This window comes from Nicotiana sylvestris, chromosome 8 (genome assembly GCF_000393655.2).
Source record: "Nicotiana sylvestris chromosome 8, ASM39365v2, whole genome shotgun sequence".
NCBI classification, from domain to species: Eukaryota; Viridiplantae; Streptophyta; class Magnoliopsida; order Solanales; family Solanaceae; genus Nicotiana; species Nicotiana sylvestris.
In genome coordinates this window covers 5,270,190-5,289,877 of record NC_091064.1, presented here as the reverse complement: position 1 = coordinate 5,289,877, position 19,688 = coordinate 5,270,190, and the positions used below count along the sequence as shown (strand labels likewise).

General features: G+C 37.0%; 1 protein-coding gene across 2 annotated transcripts; it reads right to left on the bottom strand.

Annotated features, from left to right (window-relative positions):
* Positions 1-14,480: 14,480 nt before the first annotated feature.
* On the bottom strand, positions 14,481-18,172 carry LOC104224003 (universal stress protein PHOS34). 2 transcript variants are annotated; one of them, XM_009775552.2, is made up of 3 exons: positions 17,345-18,172; positions 16,674-16,760; positions 14,481-14,920 (listed from the first exon to the last, which is right to left on the bottom strand). In XM_009775552.2, the coding sequence occupies exons 1-2, from the start codon at positions 18,060-18,062 to the stop codon at positions 16,717-16,719; spliced, it is 762 nt and encodes a 253-aa protein (XP_009773854.1). In that variant the 5' UTR covers positions 18,063-18,172; the 3' UTR covers positions 14,481-14,920; positions 16,674-16,716. The 2 variants fall into 2 exon arrangements, with proteins under 2 accessions (XP_009773854.1, XP_009773853.1); XM_009775551.2 differs by having other exon boundaries at positions 16,674-16,763; positions 17,345-18,162.
* Positions 18,173-19,688: the final 1,516 nt, after the last annotated feature.

The window sequence follows — 19,688 nt, the reverse complement described above, 5'->3', positions numbered from 1 at the left end:
AGCTGGTGAGAGGGTAGGAGTAGGGGGAAGGGTTGGTGATGTTTGTCCCCTAGCCCAGGCTAAGTGCATCCCAGCTATCTCTTGTCTCAACCTGTCTACTTCCTCCTTCATCATTTGCATCTCCATCTTTTCCTCCTCAAGCTTTTGTCCGAACCAGACATGCTCTCCGGAATGGGCCTTTTAGATCTTGTGTGGTAATGGTAATCTGCCAGAACGTTCTAATGAGCTAACTGTTTCGAAATCTTTCTCTGGTATAAACAACAAACTTATTAGCGTTAGAGTTTTAACACATATTGCAATTTCACATTGGGGAATGCAATGTTCCTAGGCAGTTTAACCATTTCTAACATGTCTTTGCTTCGATTGCATGCGTCATTCCGGCTTATGTCCTTTCTTTTATTCATTTTGACTTTTTTTAGTGATGGTCGAATCTTATGTGGATTGCCTACGTATCATGTCCCCGCATGAATCAGACCGGGCGTAGTTCTGCCACAAGTGCGGAAAATAAAGACACCATTTTTGGATTTTTCAACCTTTATTAGCAAAACGTTTTATTAAAAGACAAAACATTTTTGAAAGGAAATTGACAGACTTGATACAGACTACAGATTTTTATGCCAAAAAGGGAAATACAAACTCCGACGGACAACAAACTCTGAAAACAAGGAAAATACAGACTCAAACTATGAATGTTTCAGAGTTTTGAATTTTGGCGCCCGCGGGGCATCGTTCGTCTTCGCCGCGGATCTTGGTGCAAGGCCCCTTTGCAGATCTTTCAAATCTTCCATGATCTGGTGGACATAACTCATTATTGAAGCAAGGAAGGTGGTGCGGGACATATCCGCACAAGCTAGGCACTTTATGGTGATGTAGTGCCCGATATCGTCGATTCTTCCCTTGATTTTGTCCCTTTCCATAAGCAATCGCTCTATTTGTTGATTCCGCATCCCCAGCATAAAGGAGTTGATCCTGAAACTCATTCATCTGTTTCTCCATTCGGGCCATTAGATCATAGCAGTGCTTCCTATCTGCTCTGGCATCTCGGGCTTGTCTGAAGATCCGCTCTTTGAGAGTGGATATTATTTCTCTGAATAGAGCGATGCTCCTTTCGTAGTCCCTCTTTATTTGTTGCATAGATCGTGCTCGCTGTTCTGCCTTCTTTATCCATTTCACCTGGATTCTCGCTAGACCAGCTTTAGATTTTTCCAAGTCTTCTTGATACTCGAGGACTTTCTTCTTCAGACTGTTTATGATCTTTTCATCAGCCCGGCTTCTCTTCGGGTTTCTGGTAACTATTTTCATTTCCCGGATTTGAGCTTTGAGGATCTCGCTTTCCCGAGCTAATTTGTTCTTCTCTCCTTCATCGGCATCAACTTGCACCTTGTTCTCAAATTTTAGATCCTTAATCCGTTGTTTCAGCTTGCCTATTTCAGCCCGGTATTCGCGCTCTTTGGCCAATCAGTCCCATGGTTCTTGTGATGCCTCAACGAACTCTTGAATGTGAGGTTTTTTGGTCGACCGTTCTGGCTCATCTCTTACAATATCTCTCTTCCTGTACCAGGCGATATAAGCCGGTGAGACTTCACCTCTGGTTAGGTCGCGCTCTCGAGTGTTTACCGTTAAATACTGGCATTCATTCCATATAGAACGAACGGCTTCTTCATGAAATTGGTCGTTGGTACCAATCTCGATTGCATAAACACTGAGATCTTCATCTGGGTGTACCACCTGACACCTTCCTAACTGCCTCGTCACCCGGTAAGGCGCATAAGGCTGAATGCCTCGGAGTCCTATTAAGAGGAAGTAAGGACCCGTGGCGGGCATGTACACAATTTCTTCAACAGGAAGCCAACCCAATGTCCACCCTATTTGTGCTGCAGTGATGGCGCGAAGGCAAGATACCCAGTCTTCAAACCCTTCTGGCAATTTGAGCCCTGAGACCCTCGTGTTATATCCTTCAATGCAACCTTCGTTTGCAGATCTATAGCTCGTATACTGAGGATGATGACACAAGTGCTCGATCATCCACATCTGCAATAACAAATTGCATCCTTTGAAAAAATCTGCCCTAGCTTTACAGGCTGTGAGAGCTCGGTACATCTCGGAGACTATCATAGGGGCAAGCGTGCTTTTGTTGTTGGTAATCAGGACCTTGACGACTCCAACCACCTTCAAATCAATATTTCTGTCTTTCCGAGGAAACACCACAATGCCCAAGAACGCTACCATGAAGGCGAACCGCCTATGTTCATCCCATTTTATCCGATTCCCTCTGCTGCAAACCCTGTTTTCCAGATCGTCGAACCCTCCTACATGCCCATACCTCTGGTATATGAATTGCAGAGTAGAAAAACCCCTATCCAATTCAGACTACGGGACTCCCTTGCTTATCTTTAGCAGATCCATGAACTTGTGCGAATTGACGGCTCTTGGAGCAATCAGATATTTGTGCATTAGCCTCTCAATAATGTCCATATAACCTGCCACCTCTTCTAAGGTTGGGGTGAGTTCAAAATCCGACAAGTGGAAGACATTGTGGGCTGGGTCCCAAAATGTAACCAAAGCCTTTATGATGTCACATCTGGGTCTGACGTTCAATAAACTAGTGAGACCTCCCAGATGTAGTTTGATCTTATCTTGCTCTAAATTTTCCAAATCCTCCCACCACAAGCGCAACTCCAAAGGGATCTTGCTCCTAACTGTTATCGGCAAACTTGGACCCGAGCTCATTCTGTATGTTTGTTTGGGGTGATTAACACTCATTGGACTCAAAGAAAGAATAAACTAAAATTGACATACATTTAAATAAAACTCCGGTCTTGTCAATACGGCCTTTCAGCACTTCGAAGAAGATTTAAAGGTTGTGTTTTACCAACCGGACAAAACCTTGAAGATGGCCCAAAGTGGCTATTTTTACAAAAACAGCCTTCCGACGTCTTTTGGGGACATTCAGCTATTTTTACAAGAATGGAATCACCCGACTTATTTATGACGAAAGATTATAATTTTTGACCCTTTTTTTTCTTTTCTTTTGGCTATTTTTGCAGAAGGGGAGGTTGGACCCGATGAGGGTTGCCTACGTATCTCACATCCTATGAGAATCAAACCGGCGTAGTTCGGGCCACGACAATAAACTAATTCTGACAACAAGACTTGTTTAAACAAATTATACTAAAAAAAACATCTTTTTTTTTCACAAAATTTTGGCAGAGTTTGCCAGTAACTCAGAATTATCTCTCTACACCGCTATTTTCTTTTTTTTTTTCAATATTCCAGTATTTTTAGAAGCCGGTCAGCATGCAAGTCTGCGGCAAATAAATGCATAAAACAAATAGGATGCAGCAGGATGGTCTTTTCATTTCAGGTTGCTTGTCCTAGACGGACCCAACCCTTGTGTTGAGTCCCCTAAGTTAAGTGCACATGATGCAAATAAGCGTTCCTACTAGGGATCCGGCATGAGGTTTTGTTATACTAGGTTTATCCTGTGTGTTTGTTCTAGACCTGGCTTACTCGAGCGAACAACTCGAGCCGAGGATGGGAACTGCGTACCGGTAACCAAAAGATCATCTGGTTTTACAACTCCTCCGAATCCTCGTTCTAGTTTGGGATATGACACTAACAGAAAGATGTCACGACCAGCGTGCACTCCTCAAGAGAGAGGAGGGAGGGATTTTGTAGCAGTTTATATATACAGTTCAGATAATATCAAAGCGGTAAGAGCAATGTTTAGCACATTAGGACACAACATGTAATAAAATCAGATAATAAATAAAGCCAAATACAACAATTCATCTAAGCTCGAATTCTTGAACCCTGAACCAGAGATTCTGGGTTCGGACCCCAGCAGAGTCGCCAGAGCTGTCACACCTCGTTTTTCACCTACACCCCCGCTAAGGGACGTAGGGGGGAGTTTTTCCAATTAAAGGACAATCGAAATGGGATTTATTTATTTATTTCAGAGTCGCCACTTGGGAGATTTATGGTGTCCCAAGCCACCGGTTGAATCCCGAATCGAGGAAAAGAATGACTCTATTTAACAGTCTGCGCACCAGAAATCCGGATAAGGAATTGTGTTAGCCCGGGAGAAGGTGTTAGGCATTCCCGAGTTCCATGGTTCTAACACGGTCGCTCAACTGTCATATTCGGCTTGATTATCTGATTTTATACGATTATGAACCTACGTGCAAATTTTAACTGTTTACCGCTTTTGTTATTATTTATTCAAAGAATTACAACGTCGTGAGAAGGCATCTCGAATTGCACCACATAAATGTACCCGCAATTTTCGATACGTTCCAACTTCGTTGAGATTTGGATTTAGGTCACATAAATGTACACCCGCGTTTAGGAAAATAACATTATTAAATATGCGCCTAAAGATACTAACACGTTGTTATTTTGAGAAAAAGTCGTAAAGTTCGCTATGCGGCCTGTCTCGAAATCTAAGCATTTGAAATAACTGTCCGTTGAGGGCCCCGCAGTTTGTGTGTTCTTATTTGTCGAGGCTCGTCTCATTCATTATTTTTTAAAGGAATTTGCAACGTCATGGAAATGCATCTCGAACCACGTCACAATCAATGTATCCGTGATTAATGACACATTTCGACTTCGTTGAGATTTGGATTTGGGTCATATAAATGTGCACCCAAGTTTATGAAAATAACATTATTAAAACATCGCCCTAAAAAGCCACTACGTGTTTTTAACTTTGCGCAGCCATGGAAAATTCACTAAATGGTACACCTTGATTTTTAAAGGATTAAAGTTAATTAAGGGAGGGCCATAATTGTTGGCCTGGCTAATATGGCACATCTCAAACCAATTGAAAGAGTCTGATTAATTAAGGTGAGCTTAAAGGAATTCTAATTATTTTTAGGCTAATGTTTAAATTAACTTAATAACTATTGGGTTTGTGTTAAATTGAAGCTAAGCGTTCAGCTGAAATGGCATTGGGCTGGCAGCTGGCCCAAATGAGTTGCAAGGCTATACATTCCTCATTTCATAATTGCCTTATGGCTTAAACAATTATCGAAACGGCTCATTAACAGAATAATTCATAACCAATATCAGCACAACCAAACAAATATTATATAACATCATTCAAAATTTCAAGTTCGTTCGCCTCTGTTTTCGTCGCTTTAGACATAAGTTTTTTGGTAACAATAATCAACTAGTATTCAAGCATGAAGAAATGAGTTGTTATATTTCCTTTTAACAGATTCTGTTGCCTGGACTCCTGGAAAGAACATGGTATAGACATAAAAACAATAGAGTGTACCCTTTGTCAATTTGCAGTAAACAATAAATCACAAACATATTTCAATCAGTCACCAAGGTGGAGCCATAATAGGAATCAAACTTCCAACTAATCTAGAAGGCCAACAAAACTTTATAACAATTGAGTTCTACCTTAAGATCACCAACAAATAGATACGCTAACCAATGGCTGAATACGTTCTAATGCCAACAATCACAAAATCATCCTTTAAGTAAGCTCACTCCTAAAATACTGGTACAGCAGTTATAACCACAAACTCTAGCTCAAATCATGTTTAGGTAAGGCACACTGACAACCTAGCAGCTCAAAGTTATAAACTAATCGCATGTCAACATGAGCCTAGCAGTTCAAATTTGTAAATTAAAAGCATGTCAACATGAACATAGCAGTTTAGTTAGCTCTTAATTACAATCCGTATGTCTCCACTGTTCACAAAATACAAAACACATAGCCATTATTGACTAGGTATAATTGACTAACAATTCATCCAATTATAAACAACAGACAGCCTACTAATGAACATAAATCTGTGAATATTTCCATTTTTGTGAACTTCAAGGAACTACATCAAATGAGTTCGAAATATGCACCTGGTATTGACAACACAAGAAGAAGAAGAAGAAGAAGAAGAAGAAGAAGAAGAAGAAGAAGAAGAAGAAGAAGAAGAAGAGTCAGCAGCAGCAGTAGTAGCAAACAGAAATGGCAACCAGTAGTGCAGCCACAAATAACCAGCAATTATATACTTCCCCAAGTATAGAGCAGAAGTAAAAGGAAGAAAGTTCTAGCTAATTTCAGATCCTGAACCAGACAAAAAATAAAAATAACTATTCTTTTTCAACTTTTTCAGCTTTCATATTTCCCCTCCTCTTTTCTGTAAACCTCCTTCTTTCCATTTATACAGACTTGCCCTCCTTTCAAACTTACTGCCCGACCCCCTTCTCCCACTAAAAATCTGAATTTTCCACTTAAAATCCCACTAAGGAAAACTTTTCCTTATTTTCATCCCCTCATTCCCTTTTGTTCCCCATTACCACATTAATTTAAAGACACTAATATCCCACTAATCAAAACACTAACAATTAAATATTATCCTAACTGTTTCATTCCCAAATCACCCCTGAAACCCCTTAATATTACTGCCCCTAATACAATTATTCAACTGTATTAAAACGTTTAGTCCTAAATTCTGTTCAAACTAGCAATTATCTAAAACTAATTTCGATTAACAGCTATAACCAATTCTCCAAACAAACTGAATGATTAAGGTCGAGTTCCCATTGAAACCCATGGACTGAATTTGAATCACAACACAGAACTCAACAGAATCATTATAACTGAAATTGAAACTGAACCAAAAATGAACATGAATGCAGGTTCATTGCCAGCCTATTGACAATGCCCTGAAGCTAAATGTCCATAGATCAAGCACACACAACATTCGACCTTAAATCATTTTACAAAACTACTGATAAAACTTGACTTAATCGATGATAACTGATTAAACGATTGCCTACAACAATTGACAGCAATTACTCAAAAATAGATAATCAGGCCATTCAAGTAACAATGACAAGAACAGGGATTTATAATAAAGCTAAACTAATCGACGAACTTATTCGAATCGACTACACAGCCTATAATTAACAACGAACAGAAACAAATTCGACCAAATAAAAGGTCTGAGGGAGAAGAACTGGACAATTGACAAAAGAAATTGAAAAACCAATAAAACTAAACTAAATAAATAAACATAATAAACAAACACAAACTGGGACAAATAGGAAATGGAAAATACCTCAAGAACTCGGGACCTGGACAACCCTGAATCGAACTCAAACGTGATTTTTTTAGGTCGAACTGACCTTAATCGAGTGTTCTCAACTGAGAACACTTCGACTAAAGTCAGTTAGACCCCAAACCCTCCTTTAGTTGGGACAAATTTCACCCTAAAGTCAGATTCGAACCAAACCCACGGTGGTTTGATGACGAGGGAGGTCAGGGACATGTCTGGTATGATTTTGGGACTGGTTGGGGTAGATCTAGGTCCTGCTCGAATCTTCGATTGAAGATTCGAGAAGTTGGAGGTTTATTCGAGGCAAGCAATCAACAGATCCGTAACGAGGGTGGTTAGGGGGTGCCTTGGTGTGAGTTTAAGGCGGATTGGGGTAGGTTCAGGCTTTGCTCGAATCTTCAAATGAAGATTCGAGAAGTTTGAGGATGATTCGAAACAAACGGGTACTAGATTTGGATTGGTTCAAGGGTGTTATTTTGGTGGCCGGCGGCGTCGTTGCTGCCGGGTTTCAGGAGAAGGAATGCCATGGCGGCTAGTCTCTGAGACGAAGATGAACATGGGTTTGGACTAGGGGGCTGGGTATGAGGCTTTCATTTATATAGTGGGGGGGTGGTTTGATTTTGGCCGTTCGATCAAGAGAGATCGATGGTCCAGATCAATTCATTTAACTCAAACGGTGTCGTTTGGTGTAGTATTGGGGCGGTCTGGGTATTGGAGTGACGGGTCGGGGTCGGGGTCGGGTTCGGTCAAGGCTTTGGGACCGTTTGATCAGTTGAGATCAACGGTCTCGATGGAAGTGCCTAAAACGGTGTCGTTTGGTTGAGGCTGGAGACGGGCTGGATTGGGGGGGTGACATTGGGCCTGGGCTGTTTTCTTGTAAAGTTGGCCCAATCCGAAATTTTTCTTGTTTTCTTCTTTCTTTTATTTTCTTTTTCTTTTAAAAACTAAAATTCTAAGTTGAATTATAAATTAAATTAACTTATTAAAATACTTTTTAGCTCTTAATTATAATTATCAAACATGATTAAGTACCAATTAAAATATAAGATCACACAACTAGACCTTAAATGCCTAAAATGCAAAGTACATTATTTTTGTGATTTTATTCTTAACTTAACAAATAAATAGGCACGAACGAATGCAAACAATACAAAAATTCACAACAATTGCAAATAACACAAAAAAAAATTTATTTTGAATTTTTTGGGAGTAGTTCTCGTAGGGCAAAAATCACGTGCTCACAGATGTAACTGATTACCTTGCACTCCCAGAAGGAGAAACAAGTCATGTAATCGGTGGTGAATCTATAGAAATGTAAATATTTTAATTTTTATTGTTTGTAATAGATAGTATGGTTATGTAATTGTTGTACATAAAGAATAAATTATGATTTGATAATGATGTTTACTATAATATATCTTATTTATGTCATTTTGAAGAATATGGATAATATTATTAGATCAACTTAAACTCTAGCAGAGTTTGCAAGAAATATACAACCACCAGAAGTAGTTATATTTCATATATCTCATTGTAATTATATTTTGTTAACCACCAGAAGTGGTATATGTCTATGATCACCAGAAGTGATAATTTAGGCTTTCTATAGTTACAATTGAAGATAAGCTACATAAATATTCTCTATATTAAATGCACGCCTCGATTTGCTCCTGAAGTAGTAAATATTTTAAAAGAGGTTGAGGCATCACAATTTGATGTGATTAATGCGCATTCAGATAATTATGTTCGATTTCCTGAAGGATGAGAACTTTTGATAATATTAATCCATTCCCTGAAGTGAATGTGACAATACTAATAAGTCGGGTAAATATGAACGCGCTCTTGATGTGAATATATCACAGTTCACCTTCAGAAGAGGTAATATAATTAAGAGAATATATACTCAATATTTCGTATTTTAAATTTGCTCCTGAAGAAGTAACACAATTGAAATTGCCTCCTGAAGTAGGAAAATATTATGAAGAAGAGTTTTCTTGTACTTAAACAATTGTTTTACATTATTTATTTGATTGTGATTTTCTCTCATGACACCAGCAGTGTCTGAGCAATATTTGATAGTACAAAATGTATCAACAACTCCTGAAGAGCTAAATGTTTGCCTAAAGAATACATGACACCAGTAGTGCCAGATAAATATTAGATTGTGGATAATAAATGAAGGCTCTCGAAGAGCTTATATACAAATATGTCATTCATATTATATGATTATGGTCAAAACATATGTTGTAGTAAACCTGAAGTTTACTAATACAAATGGCTATCATATTGAGACTACAAATGATTGGAAGATTGATAATCTTCATGTTTCCACAATCATAGGGGGTAAAATAATATGTATGTGAGAAGTTACCCGCCTTATTCTTTAATTTGTACTATATCATGTATCACAGTAAACCAGAAGTTTACTAAAGCAAAAGTTTATGCCATAGTAAACCAGAAGTTTACTAAGAGATAACACATGACATGATAAACTTGAAGTTTTCATTTGCCATTTTTAAATGAGCTATTTGAGAATTCAGATAAGCATATACTAAAGAACTAGAAGATTCTTCAGGAATTCTCATGTGTTGCTTGTTCTCATAATGAATTGATTATACCAGCTAAAGTTGGGACTAAGACCCCTGATTCTGAAATATATAAAAGGTGAATATGGGCCCGTTCACCTATCATGTGAACCACTTATAGGTGCATATATGAGATGGTTACATGTGTAATTATTGTCAACCTGCAGTTTGGCATTTGGAATTGCTTTTCTCGATTAAGAGCATAATTTTCAGATTATGAAATCAAGACAGTTCATCTTGATAATGCTGGTTTATATCCAAGCTGGTTTAGCATTGAATACCTCCTATTAATGGCTAAACCATTGCTTATGAGAACAAAGCTTCATGTGTTGGTCTAAGATTTTCTAAATTGCATATAGCAGCACTTGTATGCATCAGATCAACAATATATGATAAGTCCTCCCTTCACAATTGGTTTAGGATCAGAAACCAAATATTTTTACTATCTTTTGTTGTGTGGTATATGATTAATTTCTCTACCATAATACACAAAGATATGTTTCCCAAAGATGATTGGGGATATATGTTAGTTTTTCTAACATTTGGGGGATGAAATAAACAGTTGAAAAATATGCTATATGAATCGAATTATCATGATCCTCACTTAGAAGATAATTCAAGTCGAATGCCAGAAGCATTTGCTGATCCAAAATTAAATATCATATTTCAGCTGCAAATGCTCCTATTAAAATTAAAGTCCCTGAAGGATAGAGTTTACTGTACGCATGAAGCGTGGTAGACCAATCGGTTCCAAAGGTAACAATCCTTGAAAAATAGTAGGAGCTAATGATCAAAATGAGGAGGAAATAAGCTCTAGAAGAGCCCACGACATAACATTTCATGAAACTCCCGAAAAAGTTCAGGTACCTGAAAATAAAGAAAGTGATGAGATCTCCACAAGTTATGTCGCTTCGGAACTGACACAAAATGATCGTCGACGATATATTTAATACAATATAGTGCACAATATTGTAAAAGATTGTGAGGATCGGACTAGCAGTCCAGACACTTGAAGATGTCATACCATTTAGATACAAGTCTTAACCTATATGACTTATTTGGCTAAATCTATATGAAGATCCTTGAAGGATTGAAAATGCCCGAAGCATATAATTCAAAGTCTTGAGAAATGTACTCGATCAAATTATAAAGATCTTTGTACGGTTTAAAGCAATCTGTGCGCGTGTGGTATAATCGCCTCAGTAAATATTTGCTGAAAGAAAGTTACATAAATTATGTTATTTGTCCATGTATTTTTATAAAGAAAATGTCATCAAAATTTGTTACACTTGTTGTTTATGTTGGTGACATAAATCTTATTGGAACTCCGGAAGAGCTCCAAGAGGGTCTTAAAAATACTTTTACATGGACAAAGTGTACCCATTAAGTACACCAATGAATATTCAATCACTTGAAGTGAATAAGGATCCGTTCCAACCTCTAGAAGAGGATGAGGAGCTCCTTGGTCCTGAAATACTCTATCTCGGTGTAGATGGTGCACTTATTTATCTTGTTAATGCTAACAAAAGTGGTGCAGATCGTATTGGTAATGAAGATACAGATTATTTATCCGATACTCATAAAGCTCGATTTCAAACCGGCAAGCAGGGAGTGCATATGATTGAGATCAGTGATTCATTCGAGAAACATGTGGGTTAGAATGTGATAAAAGACCCACAATATTATACGGAGATAATGTTTCATGCATAGCACTATTAAATGGAGGATTTATAAAAGGAGATAGAACGAAGAACATTTCACCAGAATTATTCTACACACACGATCTTCAGAAAAGTGGTGACATTGATGTGCAACAAATTCGTTCAAGTGATAATCCAGCAGATTTATTCACTAAATCTTTGCCAAGTTCAACTTTTGAGAAGATGGTATACAAGATTGGAATGCGGAGACTCAAATATATGAAACAAGGTTTTCATTAGAGGGAGTAAAATACGTGACGCACTCTTTTCCCCTTATTAAGGTTTTTTCCCATGGGGTTTTCCTTATAAGGTTTTAATAAGGCACCTAGCAATGCGTATTACTAAATATGTGTACTCTTTTTCCTTCACTAGAATTTTTTCTCATGTGGTTTTTCCTAGTAAGGTTTTAATGAAATACATTATCTTTTAATGAACATCCAAGGAGGAGTGTTATAAATATATTATATTATGGATGTTCATTTAGTACTCCGTTGTAAATAATCTTCCTGAAGAAGCTTATCCACATGGGACTCCACCGTAAATATGTTTATCTATTTAGTACTCTATTGGAAATAAGCTTCCTGAAGAAGCTTATCACTTCAGTACCGGTTATGGATAGACATTACCCTAGGTAGAAGATTATCCATACCGAGTATAATAAGCTTATCCATTCAGTACTCCGTTATGGATAAACATTTCTCTCAGTAGAAGATTATCAATATCTGGTATAGTAGCAGCTTATATAGCAACTTGCAGTAGCAGCTAACACAACAGCTTGCGTTGCAGCTTACACAGCAGCTTGTAATAGCAACTTACACAACAGCTTCCTTTCTTCTATAAATAGAAGAGATTTCCGTTCATTATGTACATCAGTTTGAATTTGAATAATATATCAGTTTCTCTCTACTTATCTTTACTTTATAGTCTTTATTTTATAACACTCTAATGGTTTTTAGTTATTTCTAATTCAAAGAGTAAAAGTTACTAGATTGTTTTCATTTGGTTTGCAACTTTTTATAGATTTGATTTAAAATAGATATAAAACAATGCTCTTTTTCTTTTAAATCAATCCCAAAACAAATGACACAATTTTATATTTAATAATATTTTAACTTTAAATTTTTTCTTTTATCCTTAATACTCTCTCTGTTTAAAAAAGATTGGCAACATTACTATTTGAAAAGTCTACGAGGTTATACTTTGATCGTTTTTTTCTTAAATATTTTGAATTATGAATTATTATAACTTATAATACTTTTTATGTAATTTTCAAAAATATAAATTTGATTTTCAAAAACTTAAAAAATTTATATCCAAATTCACAGTCAAAGTACAGTACATTGACCCTCGTATTCCGGGTTATGCCAATCTTTTTAGACGGAGGGAGTAAGATGATTTCTACACATAAATTTTTATGATTTGTTTCAGATTCAAAGATTCAAAAGTCTTCCTTTATATATTAAATTTTGTGACCAGTCAAATATCTTCACATAAATTGAGACAAAGGAAATAATATGTTACTAAATTAAAATTAATCAGGTCAATCCTCGTAAGCTGATCAATAACCGAGGGTCTATTGAAAACAGTCTCTCTATCTCATACAAGGTAGGAGTAAGGTTCACGTACACTCTACTCTCCTCAAACCCCATCAAATTATAGTGAGTATGTTGTTATTGAATCCTAGTAAATTGAATTAAGCCATATACCATTTGAGAGGAGGTGGTAGATATTGCTCCCTCCATTTTTAGTTGGATGTGAAATTTCAACTTTTTCTGGAATCCCCCCACCCCACCCCCCCACCCCCTCTTTTGTCTCTTGGTAACAGTAGTTGGATGGAGTAGTTAACTACTCTGGTACTGATGAACAGTTTTCGAAGCTGAAAAGCTAAGGAGTACTTGGACCACTCTTTTTCAAGTGCAGAGGGATGGCCTTCAGGTTCAACAAATCAAAAGTTGTGGTTATTATTTACTTGGGAAAGTGCAGCCCCTCTTCCCTGCATTCTTGCACTTTTCTTCTTTTCTACAATACTTTCCTTTTAGTATTTTTTTTGTTTCCAATCCAGTATTCGGTACCTGTATTGGAACTCGATTATATCCGAATTCGCACCGCGTAGGACCCCATTCGGGGAGAAGCGCTCTCTACCAATGATTTTTCTATACCCAGGACTTGGAGTAAATTCTTTTTCAAAAAAAAAAAAGAAAAAAAAAGAAGAAAATATGGTGTTCGAAATAGCTCAACACACCCCATCTATCCCACAGGTTACTTGCTATCTCCCACAAACATAGGTACTGAATAATTCCACCCCACTAAGACTTTTTTTGATTTCCCACCAGCGTAGGACCCCATTCCAAGGAAAACGCTCCCTACCAAAAAAAATTTCATATCCAAAACTCGAAATCGAGACTTCTTGTTAAGGGAAGAGCAGCCCCATTTTTTATGGTACCCACTAAGACTTATGCAAATAGAGAAAATCACCTAATATTTTTTGTCCTTAATCTTCAAGATTTGCATTCAGTTCATGGAGTACTCGGCGATACCCTTGAATAAAGGGAAGTACATTCTAGTGAAACAAGTCAAAGGTTGTATTATCTATATTTGGCTTCTTTTTTAAATTGTATGTAACACTATTTGTAACGTGTCAATTTTGAGTCTCTATCACTTACAAATCGCTCTAAGGACTTCATCCAGTTATGTTAGCCCCTTGTTGAATAAAGGAAGCATCAAATCACTCATTCTTGTATATTAACATTCTTCCCAACAAACAAAAGATATAACACATAAACATCTCACAAGCCAAAGATGTATTCAACTTATCATCTTATATGACTCAGAATGTGATTGTCAGATGGCAAATTTATGCCTATCTTCTGAAACATCAAGTTTCCATGATTCCATCTAGCTCATAACAGGTTAAATTCTACCAAATTAGCTAGTCAAACAAGTCCATTTTCAGGTATGCATTGCCTTCATAAACCACGAAAAAGGAAAAGGGACACTAGTAACAACTGTTCTAGGCAACATCCAAGTGCAGCTATGGTCTAGAGATATTAACCCATCGCAGCCGAAGAAAGGCAACAAATACAGGGCAGTGGTCTAGGATAAGGGAAAAGGCAGAAAACATGAAATTGATGACTAAAATGATTTCTCATCCATGCTTATCAGTATTTGCTTGTCATCATAGTAGATAAAAGTAAAAGTGGGACTACCAATAGACTACATCAATACTAACAAGAAAAATTTAATGCATATCTAACTAAGCTTGAGGACGTGCTAACAACAGGAACATAGAAATTAAGTCTTAAAAGTTCAAGTAGTTTAGATTTCACCAGAAAGTCATTAATGACAAAAAGGCACACATTAAGTGAAACCGTACGAAGACGACAACCTCAAGAGAAGATGACAAGATCATCTAGCCAACTGTGACAAGGTGAAGATGAGAGAGAGGAGCAACCACAATTCAGTTACAGAAGATGACTCCAGATATAACAAAAGACCAAGTGGTTCTCACAAGTCGCTCAAGTTTTGTGCAGCAAAAGGAATGTTCATCGCAACTTCTGCTCGGAATCTGTCACCAAAGAAGCAGGTATATCAACGTCTTAGCAAACAAACAGAAAACTATCAGTAATCATAGAGTCAATAGACAACAGAGTTGGTGATGAAAAGGCTTCAAAGGTTATCTGCACATCAGAGCGTACATATCAATTGCATAAAAAATATAAGGGCATACAAGAACTTGGTTCGACTGGTTTGCAACTCTCTGCATGGCAATCTGCACAGATCAAACCCATGTCCTTGATCCTAAGCAGGATGTTACACTTACCGGGAAAATCAATGTCAAAGATATTTTTTTAAACAGTCGAGCTAAGAGAACGCATCTCTGTCTCTAAATGTTAAAATATGGATATAATAGTGACTCTAAGTTGTATGTACACGTTAAAGTCGGTGAAATAATTTTCTTGTTGTTATAATGAAGGGAGGCACAAATGCCTCTTTGTCACTTATGTTTCAAAGTTCAATTTTTATGTTTCGGTAGTCATAACTATTTTTAGGAAAAGTTCACTGAAAAGAAAAACTTCTATTGTTACCGATCAAAAAAAGATTCTATTTTTTCTCTGAAACACAAGGTATGCAATTTTGTTTTCAGGAAGGCAAAAGGAGGTTATCCAATATTTTGAAGAAACTGTCATTTTCTAACTAAACCATGAAGAGACTCTATCAACCAACAATGGTCTTAGCAATCATCAATTAACAGACTATTAAACAATTTGGATGCATATTGCTCGGGACCTCTAATTTATAGATATAACGGATAATGCATGAACCTCCTACAAGAGCAGAACAAATGGCATGAAAATTGTCAAAAGGTGATTTTTCTTCAGGGAAGAAAAGAAGCTCCTCATTCTGGCAAAGAACATTATCAGTGGACCAATAACTGAAAATACCAGACAGAAAGAGATGTTGCATCCTTCCCACTAGTATTCTCCTCCCAACATCTTTTGCAATGTGTCCTCCAATAAAGAACAGTGGATAGAAATGATTCATCTATGTAATCTTTAGTGAAATGACAAAGTTGATTTGACATCACCCACAACTCTACAAATTCAAATATAGTGGCCATGCAAACAAGTGTCTGCTTGCATACACATTAAACCACCAATCCATACGGCAAAATCAAGCTTAGGCCAAGACTACAAGAATTCAATAAGGTCTAGAGTTCAAATATTGGAAAGTCAAATCAAATTGACTCTAGAATAAACCGTGGTTTCCTTTGTCAAAGTTGTTATTTCAACATCACACACCTGCTTTATTTTCCCCCCATTTTCACAACCAAAGACAGTTATCACAAAATTAAATCTTCCTAAAATCTGTTATGGAATTCATGTTTACAATTGTCATCCATTAACCCAAGGAAGAATTAGGCTTAGAGGTAAAAAGTGCGGAGCACACAAGCCAGTCCTAACAAATCTTTTCATTAAAATGTTAAGCTCAAAAGCAGCCTGTAGCGGTGCCAAATTAACTTAATACACTAAGTTTTCTTTTTAACAAGAAGAAACAATAATCTGAATTCATCTTATCAAAAGTCCACTCACAAACTTCATTAAAGAGTCAAAACTAAACAAGAACCCCATTGATCTCATACAGCAGGAGATAGCTCGTACAGTGAATCATGCCATAAGTTCTACTCTAAGCAATACAAGTACAATTTGTAAGTTATGCGAGCAACAAAAGTACAACGTTTCATAATTTAAAGTAAGTAATTTAAAATGAAAGAAGAGAAGTGATATTCACTGTGAAAATAAAAGTAACAAGCAATGTACCTTTCGCTTATTGCCTCTTCAAAGGATCTTAAACAACCTTAAGTCAATTATCCGTTTTCGAGCCTTTTCCTATGGCTGATTGCGATCCTGCTTCATGGAGTTAGACAATTTAAAATAGAGTAGCCTCAAGATTCAGCACACATGAGTGAGCATTGCAATAATAAGTTTTATTGAGGATTCTTTTGTCCAAGTTCTCGTTTCAAGATTAGGCATTTGTTTTAGTTAATCCAAAACAATGCTCACATTTCATTACCTTTAAAGCCCGTGTTCTTACATATTGTTGCCAATGTAGTAGTTATAAAAATTTACAGGTTTCTCACACTTTGCGGGACAAAATCATATGCATACACTGTAAAAGGCATTGCATTAATGCAGCTATTATGGGGAGTAATCCACCCAGTTTTACTCTCTATCATTTTATTTGCTATAAAGCATCACCAAGTGTCAGAATTGGCAGCAGTATACCAAATTAAATTTTACATTATAAAATATGAAAGATCTTTCATTCAATGAGGAAACGCACAAACTGATAACCAGTAACAGAAGTTGCATAAATTTAATCAACACAAAATCCACTTTCCTCTTTCACGCAAAGATTTGAAAGTAACTGAAAGAATATTAGTATAAGGAGCTACGAACCAACAGTTACATCAGTTTTTTTCGCAACATACCTTGGCGATCATCAGAAGCATCATGATACTCGGTTTCCTCCTCATTTTCTTTTGCCGCAGACGCCACAGAAACTACCGGCTTACGAGCAGCATTTCCACCATCCTTCTCATCAGGATACCTCACAACTACAACAGGACAAACACAATGCCTAACACAGTAATCACTAACACTTCCAAGCCTCCCATCATTTCCTCTCTTCGTTGCCCCAAATCCTCGACTACCCATAATAACTGCACTCAATCCTAGCCTCTCAACCTCAAGACAAAGCCTCTCTTTCATATCATGATCTTTCACAATATGAATTTTGTACGGAATTTGTGCATCAACAAGCGGCTGAGCCAAAGCAGAAGATTTAGTGGCAGTAAAATTATCGAAATCATCTTCAAGCTTCCGGTGAGACTCTACGTTATCGGGATCGATAATGGAGAGATCAACAGAACCCCAATCAGCACCATAGAGGACGGAGGTAGGGCGGACGTGAAGAAGGATAACGGCATCACCAGGACGGAGGTAGTGGTGGACGGCCCATTTAACGGCGAAGGCGGATTCGTCACTGAGATCAACGGCGATTCCGATTTTGCGTTGTGCACCGGCGGTGGGGGTCTCTGCGGCGGATGGAGTGGTAGGTGGTGGAAAACGCGGCGATGAACATTTCACCTTGATGTTCGCGAGGTTTGGGATGTCGGAATCCGCCGTGTGCGGTGGTTGTTTCTGCATTTCAAAGCTAGGGTTAGGGTTTTAAGTCACAATTGAGTTAATTTTTTTTGTTCTTTCTGGTTTCGTTGACCGCTTTGTGCTAGCGTCTGCCTTTGATAACGGTGATAACTAACAAAAAAACGAGAAACAAACACTTTTTCGTTTTTTTACCGCTTGTGATCAGTTTAAAATTTTGTACGTACGTAGAAACGACCTAGTAATCAATATTTTATGGCATCTTGGAGTTATGTAATATGAATTTATGATTAATATATTTTTTTATATTACTTTCTCTAGTCCATATTACCCTTCGGGGTAGGGGTAAGGTCTGCGTACATATTACCCTCCCTAGACCCCACTTGTGGGATTATACTGGGTCGTTGTTGTTGTTGTTGTTGTTCCTCTGGTCCATAATAAGTGATCAATTTGCTTTAGGCACACTCATTAACAAAATAATAAATTCTAAACAAAAATAGTTAGTGTGACTAAACTACCCTTAATTAAATGTTGCAACATAGTTAATGTGAGGAGTAAAAGACTTTTTAGGGATACGTACATAAATGTAATTTTGGAAAAACAAATTGAATTTTTTCTTGATTATATAAATGGACACTTATTTTGGACCAAAATAAAAAAGCAAATTGGTCACTTATTGTGGACCGGAGGGAGTAGTACATGATGTTTTCTTGAGCCGAGGGTCTTTCGAAAATAGAATCTTTACTCCCTCGGATAGAGGTAAGATCTGCGTACACACTATCCTCCTTAGACCTTACTAGTAAGATTTTACTAGATCGTTATTGTTGTATTAGTACATGATGATTTTGTAAAAAAACATTTGACGGACTCCAATTGGTCTGAAATGTTGTAGGTCGGTAGAAAACGGCCTAGTGACCAATACGCATTGCTTTCCCATGGTTTTCGGATTCATTTTATAACGTTTCGTGGTCATGCAATATTAATTTATGATTACATCCACTTTTTTGTTTGTAATAATATATGCTGATTTTGTAGAATACTATTGACGACAGGCTCCTTAGCCTGAAATTTTATAGGTCCATAGAAAACAAACTAATGACCAATACTCATTACTTCGTCGTGACTTTCAGGTTATTTTTTGGTATTTTGGGTCATGCAACACCAATTTATGAATATATCCATTTTTTCTTGTGTATTCATATATGCTGATTTTGTAGAATTTTTTTGAAGGACTCCGACTGGCCTAAATTTTTGTAATTCCTCAAGAAATGATTTAGTGACCAATATTCATTGCTCCACCCTGATATTCGGGTTTATTTTATGGTATTTTATGGACATGCAACACGAGTTTGGATTACATCTATTTTTTTGTATGTATTAGTATATGTTGATTTTGTAGAATTTTTTTGACAAACTCCGATTTACCTGAAATATAGTAGGTCTATAGGAAATAACCTAGTGACAAATATTCATTGCTTTGCCATAACGTCCAGGTTCTTTTTATCATGTTTCATGGTCATGCAATATGAGTTTGTGATTATACCCACTTTTTCGTGTGCATTAGTACGTAATAATCTTGTAGAATTTTTTTGACAGAATTCGATAAATCTGATCTTTCATAGATCCATTGGAAATTGTCCTGGTAACTAATACTCATTGTTTCGCTATGAC